The 19,257-nt window shown below is 50.9% G+C and overlaps 1 protein-coding gene across 1 annotated transcript in view; it reads left to right on the top strand.

Moving 5' to 3' along the window:
- The first annotated feature begins 2,880 nt into the window (after positions 1 to 2,880).
- The window catches only part of LOC308479578 (deoxynucleoside triphosphate triphosphohydrolase SAMHD1-like), a 49,654-nt gene continuing 33,277 nt past the window's right edge, over positions 2,881 to 19,257 (top strand). Inside the window, exons 1-2 of the mRNA XM_081010296.1 lie at positions 2,881 to 3,206; positions 17,955 to 18,021. Coding sequence (XP_080866422.1) covers positions 3,014 to 3,206; positions 17,955 to 18,021 — 260 coding nt within the window. The 5' untranslated portion in view covers positions 2,881 to 3,013. The remainder of the gene's footprint in view (positions 3,207 to 17,954; positions 18,022 to 19,257) is intronic.

Raw genomic sequence — 19,257 nt, 5'->3', positions numbered from 1 at the left:
CCGCTAACTCAGAAACAGTACCTCGAGTTAAGAACTTTGCTTCAGGATAGGAACAGAAATTGGGCTCCGCCGGTGCGGTGGCAGCAGGAAGCCCCATTAGCTAAAGTGGTGCTTCAGGTTAAGAACAGTTTCAGGTTAAGAGCAGACCTCCAGAACAAATTAAGTTCTTAACTCTAGGTACCACTGTATTAAATCTCTGTTGCGGCTCTCTCACCAAGACAGTATTTGCCCCAAACCTGGATTTAGGCATCTAGGGAATTGTCCTTTTACTCTTTTAAACCAATTGCAAACATTAAAAACAACATATTTCCCACTCTTATTTACCTTTTTTGTAAACTGTTTTCTAATCCTCTGGAGCAGATTTTGAGGGCGTGGCTTATCTTCTGAAAAATAGTAGGTCCTCAGTAATTAGATAATTGGGAATCACTGCCCTAAGGCTTACGTAAAGTAGTACTCCGGATCCTAGCCACAGAATACAATGCAACATCTGACAAAACACTTCCAAGAAACTGAAAGCTTTCACTTTCTGCTTAGGAGAAACGAAACTCAAAGGAAAGAGGAAACGAATGCCAGATTTTTATGAGGATTCTAAATTTTGTTCAAATTCACAGAGTGCTTACAAAAGTGTTCAAAAAACGAAGCAGTTACTTCCAGATTTTTGGCGTTTGAAAATGGAAATGTTCCGACTTCCGAAATGTTCGAAAACTGAGGTACCACTGTATAAAAAATATGTGCACATTTGCTTGGGAGCAGACAAGCCATCTCCTTGCTACGATGTCTGTTCCAGGTCTAGCAAAGGTTGCTGACAGGCTGTAAAGTCTATACCTTTTTTAATAAAGCACCAGAACTGATCACTGGTGTTTTTGGCCACCTTCTTTGGTATCCCTGCAACCGACAACTTCCCAGAGCCCTCCTCTGGGCCTGTGGTTTGGAACTATCTATCTATCTATCTCTCTCTCTCTCTCTCTCTCTCTCTCTCTATCTATCTATTTATAATAAATAATACGCACAGCCTTTCAGGGTAAAGCTCCACTCACCCCCAAGGGAGAATTTAGCTTTATGTACTGTTACATGCCACCCCAATCTCCAAGAGCTGTACAAGATTCCAGGGGTTGCAGGCGCGCTTTACCCCAGGCTTATGTTTCCTTTTGGACAATGAGGCACAGCAGTGACTGTGGTGTCTTTATGAACCTGAACTTGGATAAAGGAAAATCCCACCATCACACCCCAAGAGGGTCCCTTGCTTTTCTCATAGGAGCAGCAGGCTTGGGTCTGCAAGAGAAATAAGCCATGTTTTGTGTGTTTGTTACTGCTTGTCCCAACTATCCCACATGGTGCTCTGCCCCCTTGCCCCGCTGCCCATCACTGCTAACCCAGTGGGGGGGGGAATCTATTGTTTCCCCCCCAGCCTATGTCACCCATCCTGAATCCTAAACCCCTTTGGTTTCTGCCCATAGCTAGATGAGGGGCTCCACCCCTCCTTGCCTGGTACATCTTCACTCTCTTGATGGCTTCCTTGATGGGTCAATGTCTGGCCATCATCAGCTATTGTTCTTCCAATGGCCCCCATCCAGCTAGCTCTGCTGAGCTGGCCTGGCTCCTAAACCAAATCTAGCAGGTTTTTTGTGTGTTTGGCACAGTTTAATCAAACCTTGATTGTTTCTAATTTTTACTAATTCCAGGATTTATGGGTAAGTTGCACCCACAGACTCTGTCCCCAAAAACAGATAGCAGTACATTTGATTCTGAATTATTTACATTGCAATCTACTTGCAGTGTCTCTTGTCAAGGCTCCTGAATTTATTACTTTGACCCATCCATCTGTATGGCCATACCAGTCAATCCACCCAAGTTGTTCCCAACTTTTAAACCTACCCCCACCCTGGCTCCACCTCTTGCCTCAGATTTATTGCCTCAGTCTTTTGAGGGGAAAGAGAAGTACAGTAGTACATCATGTTACGAAACCCTCTGGTTCATAGCTGTCAACTTTTCCCTTGTGAGGAATCCTATTCGGAATAATGGAATTTCCCTTTAAAAAAGGGAAATGTTGACAGCTATGCTCTGGTTACGTAAATTTCACGTTATGAAAGTGGCAACAAAGAACTCTGCATTACATCCTTTGGGGCCTCAGTAAACCACTTGCCCAGGTCCTTATATAACCAGCATTTTTAGGTCTAGTTAATGCATGAAGGGGTTAAGATCAGAGAGTGTTGGGATATTGGGATATCCGATCCCAAGGTCCGGATCCAGTCACCTCGTACCCTCGCCGGGAGTGTGAAGCAGTTAAGCAACACCAGGGTGTGGTTTCACAGAGAAAAAGGTTTATTGCAAAGTCTGCGCAGAGGCAGCCAGCGGAATAGCTTCCAAATACTGGCGGCCCCTCTATTGTGTCTTACAAGCATTCTCATACCCAGTTGCAAGCTTGTTTCCTCACTTGCTCCCCAATCAGCTGGCAGAGATACAATTCATTACCTTATTAGGTTAGCTAAGCCCCCTTCCCCCCCCTTCTATATGTTGTTTGCTTTGCATTCTATATGTTTGCATACCTGGCACAACTGAAGCAGGAAGCCAGACAGGAAACCACTGCTGGCCTACATAGCAATTGTGCAGCTGTTCTGCCAGAATTAACTAGCTCACACACCCCTCATCTTGGGAGAAGGGGTTACTGAAGGCCTGTTTATCTCTCTCCATAGCAGCTACATTTCTCTGGTCCTTCCTCCTCTCAACTTCTGGGGAACTAAGCCATCTGAAAAGTGTGATAAGGGGAGAAGATGGAGAGGTGGAGAAAAAGTTCTGTGACCTTCCCTCCTCTGTGCCTATTCAAGCTTCCTCCCTTCCTCCAAAAAACAACACAGAACCACCCAGCATTGACACAGAAGCCGCATGCCGCAATAGCCGCCTTGACTGGAGGACTGCCATCACGTGATTCCCGGCCCTGGCGGGTTTCCTCCTATATAAGGCAAAGCTGGGTCGCTCATTCGCTCACGGTGTCCCTGCCTGGAAGTCGAGGACGATGTCGAGCGGTAACGGGAAAGCAGCCTTGAAGCGGCCCCGGCCCGCCAGCCCGGACTACGGCTTCCACACGCCGGAGAAGCGCGCCCCAGATCCCTCCGAGAGTCACCCGCGGGACTGGGGCATCCAGCAGGTGTGCGAATTCCTGCGAAGGAACGGCTGCGAAGACCCGGAGTTGGTGCGCTACTTGCGAGGTAAGCGGGGCGGGAGGCGGGACGAGCGGGACCGGAGAGCCGCTTCGCCTGCGTAGCCTCGTTGCGCCGGGAAGACTATAGTCATCTTTCAAGCTGCCGTCGTCGTCCTCCTCTTCCTTGTAGCCTGACTGAGGCGACGCTGCTGCTGCTGCTGTTTCATCTCGAGCGGTTCCCGCTTCCTGACCCCGTGAGGAGAGGAGGTTATGAAGCGGATTGCAGAGCCGGGGCATAACGGGCTCCGTCGCCTGAGGGCGGGCTTGGCTAGTCCTGGCAGCATGGCTTGTTCCGAAGTCAATGGTCATAGGGTTGTTGTTGTTTTATTGTTATTAATTGAATTTATATACCACTCTATACTCAGAGCGGTTCACAAAATAAAATCAAGATATAAAGCCGCAAAATACGTAAAAAAAATAAAAACGGCAACTCAATAACCCCCCCCCCCAACCCCACATTTTAAAAGGGCTGTGTCTTAAGAGTCATTTGCAGTGCAGTCTACTCCGGAGTAAGGTCTATTGAGCTCAGTGGGATTCACTCCCAGATAAGTGTGTTTAGGGTTGCTGCCTTAAATCCCCTTTTCCTTTTAACTTGGGTTGTATTTATTTATTTGATTTCTATGCAGCCCTTCCTTCCAAAGGAGGAGCGCTTCTTTCTCAAACAAGCCTTTTAGTTAAAAAGGATTGCAGGCCACCCCAGTCTGACTCAAATAACTCTACTCTGGCCTTTTGTCTTTCCAACAGGGAGGTAGACCCACCTGTTTGCCCTCTGGCACAGAGCCCCTGCTCTGCTTTGTTCCCTTAGTGACCCATCTTTAGCTGTCCATTGGCAGTTACAGATAGGTAGCCGTGTTGGTCTGCCATAGTCAAAATAAAAAAATTCCTTCCAGTAGCACCTTAAAGACCAACTAAGTTAGTTCTTGGTATGAGCTTTCGTGTGCATGCACACTTCTTCAGATACACTGAAACAGAAGTTGCCAGATCCTTCTATATAGTGAGAAGGTGGGGAGGGGTATTACTCAGAAGGGTGGTGGGAATGGGTGATTGGCAGATAGCTGAGATGAGCCTGTTGACGACTCTTAACGACTGCAATAGGTCTTACAGGAAAAGGCAAGGGGTGAGAAGGTGAAAAATAGCTAGTCATGTATAATGAGATAAGAATCCAATGTCTCTGGTGAGACCAGGTCTCTCCATGGTTTTAAGTTTGATAATGAGTTGCAATTCAGCAGCTTCTCTTTCCAGTCTATTTCTGAAACTCCTTTGTAGTAAAACAGCTACTTTGAGATCTTGTATAGAATGTCCTGGGAGATTGAAGTGTTCTCCTACTGGTTTCTCTGTTTTGTGATTCTTGATGTCTGATTTATGTCCGTTTATTCTTTGGTGTAAGGTTTGGCCTGTTTGTCCAATATAGAGAGCTGAAGGACACTGTTGGCATTTGATGGCATACACAATATTAGACGATGAGCAATTAAATAGTCCCGAGATGGTATGTGTCAGAGTTGCTTCCAGATCCTAGCTCACAGAGGATCACGCTAGCCAGCGATCATTAAATAAAAGTCTTTATTGAGTTACAGTTTCCATTCTCAAGCTGCTGCGTGCAACCCTACGTCTAATGGTTAGATCGGCGAAGCCCCATCTGAGTCTCCGCCCCTTGTACACCAACTTAATATCCTAGCCTTGCTCCACCTTTTCCGCCTGACTGTTCTTCTCTGGGTCCCTCTGCCCCCCGGGGTCTCTTCCTTCCGGGATTCCTCTGACGCTGACGCTGACCCCCCTGACTCTTCTCCCTCCTTTCGGCGGGCTTTAGGACCTGGCTCCCTTTCCGGGCTGCCTACTGCGCCACCTTCCTGTGCATTTGAACTTGTCGCGCGCGCCCAACCTTCCACCTTCCGTCTGACCGTTTCTTCGCTCCCCGATGGAGGTGTGGCCACTCCTGACTCGTGCCCTCCCCCCTGTTGTGAGCTGCCAGCGCTTGATCCCTGGCGCCCTTCCTCTTCCCTGCTCTCTGGCGGTGACGCTGGTCCCGATTTCCAACTGCTCCCCTCTGAGTCCCCTCTGGCTCTATCTTCCTGGGGTGTCCCCCTAGGCTCCCCCCTTGCCCTGGCCACTGGTGCTCCTTTCTGTGAATCTTCTGATTCACTGGAAAGACTCGGAGATCTCGGGTCGTCGTCATCACTCATCTTTTCTTCTGCCTCCTCCCCCTCGCTCTCTGTTTCCTCCCTTGCCCTTGCCTCTGCTCCTGAACCCCTGACATCCATCCCCCCCTCGAAGCCCCCTCTTCCCCCCTCCCCTCCTTCCGGTGCGGGATCTGGGTGCTGCTGTGTCAGGGGGACGAATGTCGGATACAGTTCGCTTCCCGTGGCGGGCCGCCATCCGAAGTCTTCCGGTTCTTCCTCCCTGCTCTCGTTGACGACGGTCACTTCCGCTTCCATCTCTGTGCCGCCGTGCTCGAAACCCGGGTCGTCCCCGAAAACGTCCATGTCCGTCTCTCCCTCGTTGCCTTCTGGAGACGTTGCTCGTCCTGGACCCTCCAGCCACCTTCTGCGGAACTGCTCCTCTGGTCGATCATCCCACCAATACGAGGGTTCTGAAGCAGATCCCGAGGGTGACCCCTCTGGGGAACGGGCGTCTCGTGTCGGTTCCTCGTCCGAGTCGAACCCCCGGAACGTGCTGGCTGAAAGCGTGGGCGTGAAAAGCCAGTCGTCGAAAAAGTCTGCTGGCATTGGCCTGTGTGGGAAGAGGGCATGAAACTCTTCTTTGAGCAGAGGTTCGTCCAAAGCGTAGCCCGGCACCCAGCTGTTGGCACTGGCCGGGGTGCCCTCCTTGGCGAGAAGGTATTCTACCCCCTCTTCCCCCCATCTGGAGTCCAAAATCTCCGTGACTTCGTTGATGCGCTCCTCCTGTGCCACTCCCCCTTGCCCGGTTCTCTCTCGGAGCGGACCCGGTGCCGTTCCTGGTTCCTGAAACCTGTGAGGTGCCTTGTAGGGAGTGAGCACCGATCTGTGGAACACCGGATGCATTCTGGAACCCTCCGGAAGAGCCAGCCTGAAAGCCACCGGGTTGACCTGTTCTTCAACTTGGTAGGGCCCCAGTTGTTTATGCCCTAGTTTCTTCTTCGCCAACGACCTGGCCGGCACTGCGTGGGCTGCTAACCAGACCCAGTCTCCCACATGGATCTCTTCGCCAACCCTTCTGTGTTTGTCCGCTTGTACCTTGTATGCGTGTTTAGCCAGCTCCAGGTGCCGCCGCAGCTGATCGTGGACCTCCTGCAACTCCGACGCGAACGCATCTGCTGTCTGCGGCTCCCCCTCCCCCATTCTTTCCAGTCCCGGGAAGGTTCTGGGGTGCCTCCCGTTGTTGGCGAAGAACGGCGTGACCCCCGTGGACACGTGCTTCGTGTTGTTGTAGGCGAACTCGGCGAGAGGCAGGTAATCCACCCACGTCGCAGGCTGTTGATTCGCATAACATCTCAGGTACTGCTGCATGATGGCATTGACCCGCTCCGCTTGCCCGTTGGTCTGCGGGTGTCTAGCCGACGCCAGGTTGATCTTGACGTTCAGGAAGCCCATCAGCCTCTGCCAGAAGTTCGAGATGAACTGTCGCCCTTGGTCGGACAGAATAGACCGCGGCAGACCGTGAACCTTGAACACGTGGTCTATGAACAGTTTGGCGGTTTGTTCCGCCGTGGCCACCTTCGCACACGGAATGAAATGTGCCATCTTGGAGAACAAGTCCACCACCACCAGCACAGCCGTCTTGCCCCTCGAGCTGGGCAGATCCGTGACAAAGTCCAGGGCCACTCTCTCCCATGGTTCGAACGGAGTTTGCAGCGGTTCCAGCAGTCCGGCCGGCGGTCTGTGCACTGGTTTGGCCCTCTGGCAGGTGTCACACCTCGCCACGTAGTCCGCGACTTCCCCTCTCATTCCGGGCCACCAGAAGTCTCTGGCTACTAATTCCACCGTCTTCTCCTTGCCAAAGTGCCCGGCAGTGGGCGCGTCGTGCAGCTGCCGCAGTACCTTGGCGCGAAGTTCGTCTCCCGGCACGTAGATGGCCCCTTTACGGATGAGCAAACCATCTCGCAGCTGGAACTCGTCGGTCGCTGCCGTGCCCCTGTGCACCTCTGCCATCTTTGCTTGCGCGAAGGAGTCATCCTGCAACGCTCGTCGCACCGCATCCAGGTCAACTGTTGCCGCCGCGCACGCCCACACTGTCGGTGCGAAGATGTGCATGGCGGCCGCTGGCGTTGCCTCCTCCAGATACTGTGGCTTACGGGAGAGAGCATCCGCCATGATGTTGGTGTCCCCCGGGACATATTCTATTCGGAAGTCGAAATTCGCAAAGAACTCAGCCCAACGTATCTGCCTCTGGTTCAGGAACTGTGCCGTGCGCCAGTGCTCTAGATTCTTGTGGTCCGTGCAGACCTGCACCGTGTGCTTGGCGCCGATCAGGAAGTGCCCCCACGCTTTGAACGCTGCATGAATGGCCAGCAACTCCCTGTCCCAGATGGTGTAGTTCTGTTCGGACTTGCTGAGCTTCCTTGAGTAAAACGCTCCCGGCCTCCAAACCCCCTGCGGGTCTTTCTGCAGCAGGACTGCTCCCACGGCTCTGTCTGAAGCGTCTGTCTCCACCCTCATCGGCCTGCTGGGGTTGACATGAAGCAGCTGCTCTTCCGACGCGAAGAGACGCTTGAGTGCCTGAAAGGACTGCTCCGCCTGCTCTGTCCAGATGAACTTCTTTTTCTTGGAGCTGAGCGTGTCCGTGATGGCCGCTGTCTGCATCGCAAAGCCTTTGATAAACTTGCGATAGAAGTTCGCGAAGCCGACAAACCGTTGGACCTCCTTCCGGTTGCGTGGGCTTTTCCAATCCAACACTGCTCGGACCTTGGCGCTGTCCATGGCGAGCCCTTTATCAGACAACTTGTAGCCCAGGAAATCCACCTCCGTCACGTCGAATTGGCACTTCTCCAGCTTGGCGTAAAGCCTATGTTGCTGTAGCCTGCTCAGCACTTCCTTGACGTGTCTGTCATGCTCCTGCTGCGATTCCGAAAAGATCAGGATGTCATCCAAGAAACAGACGCACGTCTTGTAGAGGAGCCCCGCCAACACGTGATGCATGAAAGCTTGAAAAACGTGGGAGCCATTTTGCAATCCAAAAGGCATAACTCTATATTCGTAGGTGCCCAGGGGCGTGAACATGGCTGTCTTCCACTCATCTCCCTCCCGCATGCGAATGAGGTTGTATGCCCCTCGCAGGTCCAACTTGGTGAACACTCTGACCTTCCGTACCTTTGCGAGGAGGTCGTCGATTCGGGGCATGGGGAAGTCCGATGGCTTGGTCACACTGTTCAAGATGCGAAAGTCCACTACAAGTCTTTTTTGGGGCGTGTCCCGCTTCTTAACAAAGAATACCGGACTGCCCCCCGCTGCCTTGGACTCTCGGATGAAACCGCGCTCCAAATTCTGATCTATGAACTCTTTGAGTTCCTGCAGTTCGTCCTCAGACATGGAATACAGCTTCCCTTTGGGCAGCGCCGCCCCCGGCAGCAGGTCAATTTTGCAGTCATATGGTCTGTGGGGGGGTAGCCTGTCTGCCTCCTTCTCGCAGAAAACCTCCAAAAATTCTGCGTACTTGTGGGGAACCGCTTGCAGCGTGCCTAGCTGCAGCTGTGACTCCTCTTCCTCTCCTTCCTGCCTGGGCACGATGCAGTGTTCAGCGCAAAAGGAAGAGCCGAAGGTCAGCTGCCTCTGGTACCAAGCCAGCGTCGGGCTGTGCTTGTCCAGCCAACTCATGCCCAATACAATGGGCGTGTCCGATAGTTGAGTGACATTGAAGCTGATGATTTCCCTGTGATTCCCAAGTTGCATCACCATTGGTGGCGTCTGCTTCACCACTTGCCCCCCTAGCAGCTCCCTGCCATCCACCGTGACAACCTGCAGGGGCAGCGTGGCAGGCAGCAACTGTATAGCGTGCCGGTCGACAAAGTCCTGCCCTATAAAGTCCGCATTGCTTCCGGAGTCAATGGTGATTGGCACGTCCATGGTGATTCCATTGGGCAGCTGGAGCGACGCGGTGAGCCTCACTACCGGTTTGGGCGGGAGGGGGTCCATGGGCTGTAAAACCTCTGGGGACTGCTTCACTGACACGTCTGGCTGGGCCCCAGTGCCTCTTCCAACCAGACTCCGTCGTTTCCCTGCTGTGGTTGTCCTTGCTGCGTTGCTGCAGTTACCATTGCTGAGGCTGCAGTGTGCTTGTGGAGCCTCTGGGGACACTCTTTCGCCATATGCTGTGGATCATCGCAGATGTAACACTTCCTGTTCCCTCTAGGAGGCTTCGCTTTCACTGCTGCCGGTGCTAGGGCTCTGGCTGCTGACTGAGCCCTTGCACCTCCAACCTCCATAGGTTCCGCTCCTCCTCCTGGCGGAGGCGTGGATTGCGCACGCGCTGCTTCTCTGGGAAGGAAGGAGGAGCCCCTGGCTGGTTCGCGCCCTCCACGCCCTTCGCCACTGCTCCACGGACGTCCTTCCAGCCGCACCCCCACCGCCAGCGCCCTCTGAACGATCTCCTGCGTGGTCCGGGGTCTCTCCCCCCTCGCAATTTCATCTTTAACCGAGCCGTGCAATCCCTCCCAAAACAGGTCTCTTACAGGAGCCGAATCTCTGTCCCATTCCAGAGCACTGACCAAAGCGAAAAAGCGGGCATGGTACTGCCTTACGCTGGCCCTCCCTTGCTTCAGTCCATGTATCTGCTGCCGAGCAAGATCCACGTCAATGCTTGACAAAAAGCACCCATCCATCGCTTTAATAAAGGCATCCGCATTTTGGAGCGCTGGATCATTATCTCTCCACAAATTGCGCAGCCATGCTTTAGCATCTCCATGCAAATGGGACATGATGAATCCCACCTTCTCTTGCTCATCTCTAAAGTCTTTGTTCAGCAGTTGCAGTGCACACATTACATCTGCTCTAAAGTTGGGGTACTGTTGCAAATTCCCATCGAAGTGAGAGACCAGACCGCCTGTTCGTCTCCCCAACCCAATCCCCTCCGGTTTGGGTGTCAGTTGCCCTTGCTTCGTAAGCACTTCCAACCTGACCTGGAGATCCCTGTAGGCGGCAGCTGCGTCCTCCTCTCTCTTCCTGGATGCAAGAGCCTCGGCATTCAGTCGTGTCACTGCTTCTCTGAGTTCCACTATCTGCTGTTCGGCCGTCATGTTGTCTGCCGTTCGTGAGCTCGCTAGTAGGCACCCGCTTTCTCTCCTCTCCGCGAGGCTGTAGATGCCCACAATTTAAGAGATGGGGCTTACTGTCAGAGTTGCTTCCAGATCCTAGCTCACAGAGGATCACGCTAGCCAGCGATCATTAAATAAAAGTCTTTATTGAGTTACAGTTTCCATTCTCAAGCTGCTGCGTGCAACCCTACGTCTAATGGTTAGATCGGCGAAGCCCCATCTGAGTCTCCGCCCCTTGTACACCAACTTAATATCCTAGCCTTGCTCCACCTTTTCCGCCTGACTGTTCTTCTCTGGGTCCCTCTGCCCCCCGGGGTCTCTTCCTTCCGGGATTCCTCTGACGCTGACGCTGACCCCCCTGACTCTTCTCCCTCCTTTCGGCGGGCTTTAGGACCTGGCTCCCTTTCCGGGCTGCCTACTGCGCCACCTTCCTGTGCATTTGAACTTGTCGCGCGCGCCCAACCTTCCACCTTCCGTCTGACCGTTTCTTCGCTCCCCGATGGAGGTGTGGCCACTCCTGACTCGTGCCCTCCCCCCTGTTGTGAGCTGCCAGCGCTTGATCCCTGGCGCCCTTCCTCTTCCCTGCTCTCTGGCGGTGACGCTGGTCCCGATTTCCAACTGCTCCCCTCTGAGTCCCCTCTGGCTCTATCTTCCTGGGGTGTCCCCCTAGGCTCCCCCCTTGCCCTGGCCACTGGTGCTCCTTTCTGTGAATCTTCTGATTCACTGGAAAGACTCGGAGATCTCGGGTCGTCGTCATCACTCATCTTTTCTTCTGCCTCCTCCCCCTCGCTCTCTGTTTCCTCCCTTGCCCTTGCCTCTGCTCCTGAACCCCTGACAGTATGTGTGATGTTGTTGGGGCCAGTAATGGTGTTGTCCGGGTGTATGTGGCAGCAAAGTTGGCATCTGGGTTTATTGCAGGCTCTGGTGCCAGTGTCCGTGTTAAGTCTGGTTGTAGTATTATTGTGGGTTAGGAGTTGTTTAAGATTGGGTGGCTGTCTGTAGGCAATGAAAGGTCTTCCTCCTTTATAACCTTTATCCCCAAAGAAGATGCAGATATAACACAAGTAAAGAATTATAGACCGATTTCCTTATTGAATACGGACTATAAAATCTATGCAGGAATAATGGCAAAGAGACTAAAGAAGGTATTACTGAGTATTATCCATGAAGACCAGGCGGGTTTCCTTCCTGGCAGACAAATGAGAGATAACGTGAGGAACATAATAAACATATTGGAATATCTGTCAGTAAGGATTGAGAGACGAGCAATATTAATGTTTGTAGATGCCGAAAAGGCATTCAACAACATATCATGGGATTTCATGCTGAAAAATTTGGAAAATATGGAGATCGGGGATGATTTTTACAACGGAATAAAGGCCATATACACAGAACAAAGAGCGAAGCTGATAGTGAACAACGTGATAACAGAAGAAATTGAAATATCAAAAGGGACTAGACAGGGCTGCCCGCTCTCACCCCTGCTGTTCATATTGGTCCTAGAAATCCTTCTGAATTCAATTAGGAAAAATGAAAGGATAAAAGGGGTGAAGGTAGGCCAAAATGAATACAAAACCAAAGCCTTCGCTGATGATTTGATCATTACGGTGGAAGACCCGATGACCAGCGTAAAGGAAGTGTTAGAGGAAATTGGTAAATTTGGGGAAGTGGCAGGCTTCACATTAAATAGGAAAAAAACTAAAATTCTAACTAAAAATATGGAGCAATCAATGATTGAAGAGTTCCAACAACAAATGGGAATTGAAGTTGTTAAAAAGGTTAAATATCTCGGAATTTGGATTACACCAAAAAATATTGATCTGTACCAGAATAATTATGTTATGATATGGAAAGGAATTAAGAAGGACCTGGAAGGATGGGGAAGGTTAAAACTATCCTATTGGGGTAGAATAGCAATGATCAAGATGAACGTGCTACCCAAATTACTATTTTTATTTCAGACGATCCCAATATTAAGAGGAGTTAAAATTTTTAAGGAGTTGCAGAGATCGATTTCAAGATATATCTGGCAGGGCAAAAAACCGAGAATTAAATATAAACTGTTAACGGATGCAAAAGAGAGAGGAGGATTTGCCCTGCCAGACTTGAAGTTGTATTATGAGGCATCATGTCTTTGCTGGGTAAGAGATTGGATAAAGCTCAAAAACACGAAATTATTGGACTTAGAGGGATTCGACAATAGGTTCAGGTGGCACGCTTATTTATGGCAGGAGGGTAAAAAAGGTCATCAATCTTTTGGAAATCATATATTCCGGAAATCGTTAATCGAAGTATGGATCAGATATAAAAATATATTAGAAAGGGGGGTACCACATTGGCTATCCCCTTTAGAGATGATGGGAATTAAGCAACTCAATATGAGAAGTAACTGGGTCACATATGGAGACCTGGTATTCAAAGAAGGGGACAAATGGACAGTTAAACCATATGAACAAGTGAAAGAACATGTACGGGACTGGTTGCACTATTGGCAGATAAGTAATATGTTTAAAAAGGAGGTGAAAGAAAAAGGGTATGAGGAAAAGGATTCGAAGTTCCAAACAGAAATTGTTAATAACGATCGTAAAATCATATCAAAAATGTATAAAATCCTACTAGAATGGCATACGATGGATGAGGAGGTGAAAGAGGTAATGATCCACTGGGCCAGAGATCTAGGGTACAGTATAGAGCTGGAAGAGTGGCAAAAGATATGGAATCAAAATCTGAAATTCACAGCATGCATAACACTAAAAGAAAATGCCATGAAGATGGTATATACCGTATTTTTCGCACTATTGGACGCACCGGTCCATAGGACGCACCTAGATTGGGGGGGGGGGGAAATAAAGGCAAAAAAATTTATTCCCCCCCCCGCCAGGCGCGGGGCTGGGGCGGGGGAAGCCCGAGCTTCCCCCTCCCCCAGAACGGGACCCAGAGCCATGCCGAAGCTGCGCGCAGCTTTGGCATCGCTCTGGGAGCTTGCGGGGCTGGGGGAGGAGGAAGCCCTCCGCCAGCCTCCAAACCATGTCGGGAGACAGCGGGATGGCGCGCTGCGCCTCTCCCGCTGTCCCCCGAGTTTGCGGGGCTGGGCCAGCCTTCTAACCAAGTCGGGGGACAGCGGGAAGGGCGCGCTGCGCCCCTGCCGCTGTCTCCCGAGTTTGCGGGGCTGGCGACGGGGAGGAGCAGGCTTCTCCCCCCGCCAGCCTTCTAGCCAAGTCGGGGGACAGCGGGAAGGGCGCGCTGTGCCTCTCCCGCTGTCTCCCGAGTTTGCGGGGCTGGCGACGGGGAGGAGCAGGCTTCTCCCCCCCGCCAGCCTTCTAGCCAAGTCGGGGGACAGCGGGAAGGGCGCGCTGCGCCTCTCCCGCTGTCTCCCGAGTTTGCGGGGCTGGCGACGGGGAGGAGCAGGCTTCTCCCCCCGCCAGCCTTCTAGCCAAGTCGGGGGACAGCGGGAAGGGCGCGCTGCGCCTCTCCCGCTGTCTCCCGAGTTTGCGGGGCTGGCGACGGGGAGGAGCAGGCTTCTCCCCCCGCCAGCCTTCTAGCCAAGTCGGGGGACAGCGGGAAGGGCGCGCTGCGCCTCTCCCGCTGTCTCCCGAGTTTGCGGGGCTGGCGACGGGGAGGAGCAGGCTTCTCCCCCCGCCAGCCTTCTAGCCAAGTCGGGGGACAGCGGGAAGGGCACGCTGCGCCTCTCCCGCTGTCTCCCGAGTTTGCGGGGCTGGCGACGGGGAGGAGCAGGCTTCTCCCCCCGCCAGCCTTCTAGCCAAGTCGGGGTACTGCGGGAAGGGCGCGCTGCGCCCCTGCCGCTGTCTCCCGAGTTTGCGGGGCTGGCGACGGGGAGGAGCAGGCTTCTCCCCCCCGCCAGCCTTCTAGCCAAGTCGGGGGACAGCGGGAAGGGCGCGCTGCGCTTCTCCCGCTGTCTCCCGAGTTTGCGGGGCTGGCGACGGGGAGGAGCAGGCTTCTCCCCCCTGCCAGCCTTCTAGCCAAGTCGGGGGACTGCGGGAAGGGCGCGCTGCGCCCCTGCCGCTGTCTCCCGAGTTTGCGGGGCTGGCGACGGGGAGGAGCAGGCTTCTCCCCCCTGCCAGCCTTCTAGCCAAGTCGGGGGACCGCGGGAAGGGCGCGCTGCGCCTCTCCCACTTTCTCCCGAGTTTGCGGGGCTGGCGACGGGGAGGAGCAGGCTCCCCCCCCGCCAGCCTTCTAACCAAGTCGGGGTACTGCGGGAAGGGCGCGCTGCGCCCCTGCCGCTGTCTCCCGAGTTTGCGGGGCTGGCGACGGGGAGGAGCAGGCTTCTCCCCCCCCGCCAGCCTTCTAGCCAAGTCGGGGGACTGCGGGAAGGGCGCGCTGCGCCCCTGCCGCTGTCTCCCGAGTTTGCGGGGCTGGCGACGGGGAGGAGCAGGCTTCTCCCCCCCCGCCAGCCTTCTAGCCAAGTCGGGGGACTGCGGGAAGGGCGCGCTGCGCCCCTGCCGCTGTCTCCCGAGTTTGCGGGGCTGGCGACGGGGAGGAGCAGGCTTCTCCCCCCGCCAGCCTTCTAGCCAAGTCGGGGGACAGCGGGAAGGGCGCGCTGCGCCTCTCCCACTTTCTCCCGAGTTTGCGGGGCTGGCGACGGGGAGGAGCAGGCTCCCCCCCCCGCCAGCCTTCTAACCAAGTCGGGGGACTGCGGGAAGGGCCCGCTGCGCCTCTCCCGCTGTCCCCCGAGCTTGTGGGGCTGGCGGTGGGGCTCTCCTGAAGCCTGGAGAGCGAGAGGGGTCGGTGCGCACCGACCCCTCTCGCTCTCCAGGCTTCAGCGAAAGCCTGCATTCGCACCATAGGACGCACACACATTTCCCCTTCATTTTTGGAGGGGAAAAAGTGCGTCCTATAGTGCGAAAAATACGGTAGATGGTACTTAACACCGGTTAAATTGGCCAAAATGTATAAGATCTGTAATAAATGCTGGAGGTGTAGAGAGAAAGAGGGCACGTTTATGCACATGTGGTGGGAATGCGAGAAAGTGAAGGGCTTCTGGGGAAAAATATATGATGAAGTAAGGAAAATGCTACAATATAGCTTTGTTAAGAAACCAGAGACCTTTCTACTAGGGATAACCAGAAGGGAAATTAAAAGGAAGGATTTCAAACTTTTCCAATATGCAATAACTGCCACGAGGACGCTGATAGCTCAAAGGTGGAAACAAGAACAAGTACCGACTCTGGACGAATGGAGAAATAAACTAATTGATTATGCGGAATTAGATAAACTAACGGGGAAAATTAGACTTCAAAGAGACCATAAGTTTTTGGAGGATTGGGGAAAATTTAGAGAGTATTTGAAAACTATATGTGAGGAGAATACAACGCTAGTGTGTTTTAAAGAGGCTTTGTGAAAAGTGAGGAATATCGCAAAAATGTAAATAAGGATATAAAGAAATTACTTAAAGGTGATACTATATATTAAGAAATGTGTAAATAGGAGAATTATTATGGATGACTATCAGAGGAGTGGAGGGAGGTTCAACAAACTAAAATACGTGATGTGGAAAATGGAAAGATGGAAGTTTTTATAGAAAATGTAATAAAAAATATTTGCAAAAAAAAAAAAAGAGTCGTCAACAGGCTCATCTCAGCTATCTGCCAATCACCCATTCCCACCACCCTTCTGAGTAATACCCCTCCCCACCTTCTCACTATATAGAAGGATCTGGCAACTTCTGTTTCAGTGTATCTGAAGAAGTGTGCATGCACACGAAAGCTCATACCAAGAACTAACTTAGTTGGTCTTTAAGGTGCTACTGGAAGGAATTTTTTTATTTTGTCCATTGGCAGTACAGGATCATTTGTGCATTAACCAGCATTGATATGTTCTGTCTCTCCTTGTAATGTTCTCAAAGAATAAGGAAATAATATCAGAGGCACATATTCTAGTGGGGGAAAGATATATGCACCAAGTATGTATCAGAGGATCGCCAAAGCATGTGCCATCAGGACGCAACATCATCAAAGCTAGAAGTCAGGTCATTCATTTATTCAGATCCAAAAATCTCCCACATTACTTTTCATGCGTGCACTTTTGGGTTGGGGCAACTGGCTAAAATGTTTTAAAATATTTTGAAGGGTTCTAATTTTGGTTCCTCTGTTTTCTTTTTGTTGGGTTGATGTTGGTTAAATGTTTAGTTGGGGTTGGCAGTTATTTTAATTTGGGTATAACTGTAAACTGTTTATTATTGTTATTATGTTTTTATGAGGCTAATTAGGTTAGTTAGCTTATGCCCAGTGCAAAATATTTCAGGTTGCACCAAAGCATACTTGCAGAAAAGAAATACTGGCGAGTCTTCATGTGAAAGTATGAATGAATACTGGCTAGTGGTGGTTACAGAACTTCCACTACCCCCTATTTGTCTAAGGAGGAACAAGTAATACCAAATACAGTGGTACCTCTACTTATGTACACCTCTGGTTACGTATCCTTTGGGATATTCACGCAGAAAACCCGGAAGCATTTTTTCTGGGTTTTGCCGTGTGCGCATGCGCAGAAGCCCTCTACCGCACCATGCGCATCCGCAGAACAGGCACCTACAGTAGTGAAAACCTTGCGATCCGACTGGAGCGCCAGAACGTATCCCATCCGCACCTGAAAGTACCAGTGTATAGCTTCTACTGATGATATGATTCTATAACATATTAGATACAGCTGTAGGGCCATCTAGTCCAATCCCCTGCCATGCAGGAAACTTACCGTATTTTTCGCCCTAAAGGACGCACTTTTTCCCCTCCAAAAATGAAGGGGAAATGTGTGTGCGTCCCATGGGGCGAATGCAGGCTTTCGCTGAAGCCTGGAGAGCAAGAGGCGTCGGTGCGCACCGACCCCTCTCGCTCTCCAGGCTTCAGGAAGCTATCTGCAAGCCTCGCGCGCCTGGCTGGAGGTCCCGCTGGGCGCGCAAGGTTTGCGGGCAGCAGCCTGCAGCCCAAAGCACGGGGCGTGCTGCGGAGCACGCCCCGTGCTTTGGGCAGATGTCCGCAAGCCTTGTGCGCCCGGGGGGAGGTCCCGCCAGGGTTGCAGGCAGCAGCCTGTTCTGGGGGCTGGGGTCGGGGGAAGCTTGGGCTTCCCCCGCGCCAGCCCCGCGCCTGGGGGGGAAATAAATTTTTTTTCTTTATTTCCCTCCCCAAAAAACTAGGTGCGTCCTATGGGGCGAAAAATACGGTAATTAAAGCATCCATGACAGATGGCCATCCAACCTCTGCTTAAAAACTTCCCATGAAGGCAAGTCCACCTTGTAATTGGAGTAATTGCCTGGTACAGGGTGTGATGCACAGTGGGCGGCAGCTGGATAGGGAAAACAGGAAAATTCAATGGTGCTACATTCTAAGCTGTCTTTCTATTCATGTAAGACATCTCTGGGTCCAAGAATTCAGAATAGCATAGTTGCTTAACGTTTCTCATTTTTCTAGTGATTTTCATTTGTCATCTGCCCTGAGAATTTTGAATTATCAAGAATTTCAGAAACATAAATGTTAAGAGTAACAAAACAAGCTAACTGTTGTCTCCTTAATTCCTCAGGAAAAAAATTTCCTGGTTCAACTTTATTTTACCTCACTGAATCAGAACTTGAAGAAATGGGAATTGGGTAAGGGAAACTTAAATCTATTAACGTTTGAATTTGGCTGCAATCCTATATTTACTTCCCTGGGAGTAAGTCCCATTGAATTTAGTGGGACATACTTCTGAATAGTCATACATAGGATTGGACTGCTTGTGTTTCTAATTCCCAAATGGTTCATTGCTATATTTAGTGCATACCTTGAGCTTTGTACATTTGCTAAAGAAATATAGATTAGTGACCCTGATCTTTTATCAGCAGAGGAGGAGTGAAGCTGCCTCGATTTCAACAGTGGTTCACATTAATCTGCAGTTCTGTTGTAACGAAGATTTAATGTGACATGCAAACCAAGCCAGTGTGTAAAGCATTTTCATGAAATCAGGAAACTGAAACAGGACTTGAACTTCCCATATTGTGTTACATAATTATTGCAACATTAATCATCATAACAATGGATGTTACTTTTCTGCAATCTCACACTTGACGGATGTCACTAAAACTGTATTGAAAGAATACCTTTAATATCACCATAACACCTCTATTCATACACAATTTATGAAAAACACCTTTTTGTGCAGTTTTTGGTAATCAAACATATTTGTTGTTTATGATGCAGAAATGCACCCCTTCCAGACAGATTTATGGCACTGCATAACATGCTAAGACAAACCTTGGTTTAGTGAGATGGCACAGGCTTCCAGAGAGCTGCTTATAGTCACTTTCTTCTCCAAAATTCTTTTTGCTGCCATGCTGTTGTAAGTCAAAATTTTGCTTAGCATATAATCCAGATCAGGGCGCATGGTTAGCCTCTCTACACCCTAACTATTTGCTGGTAGTTAGTTAGGTGAGAGGTTAACCATGAGCCCTGGTTTAGATTACATGCTAAGCAAAATCTTTGCTTAAGTGATTGTGGTACAACAGGAAAAAGGACTGGGAAGGAGTAAATAAACTGTGAGGTTCTCTGCCATAGCCTGCATGTTTGCACAGTCTCATTAAGCAAGGTTTGCCTTTGCATGTTGTTTAGATGAGCTTTCCTAGACAAAACCACCATCAAATTAATAAAGCAAATATATGTTGGTGACTATGTGTGCAGAAACAGATGCACAAATGATGGAGTCTATATATGAAAATGGTGTATAGTCATTTTCTTTTCTACCACATTGGCAAATATTGAGCACAGATTATATCTTGGCGAAAGTATGTTTTAAAACCACTACAGTTTGACATCTGAATAAATCTTCATGGAATTGGTAGAGTTTAAGA

Source organism: Podarcis pityusensis, assembly GCF_964106645.2.
Source record: "Podarcis pityusensis genome assembly, chromosome: 6".
In the NCBI taxonomy this organism is placed as follows: Eukaryota; Metazoa; Chordata; class Lepidosauria; order Squamata; family Lacertidae; genus Podarcis; species Podarcis pityusensis.
This window is presented reverse-complemented; position numbering and strand designations above follow the sequence as displayed.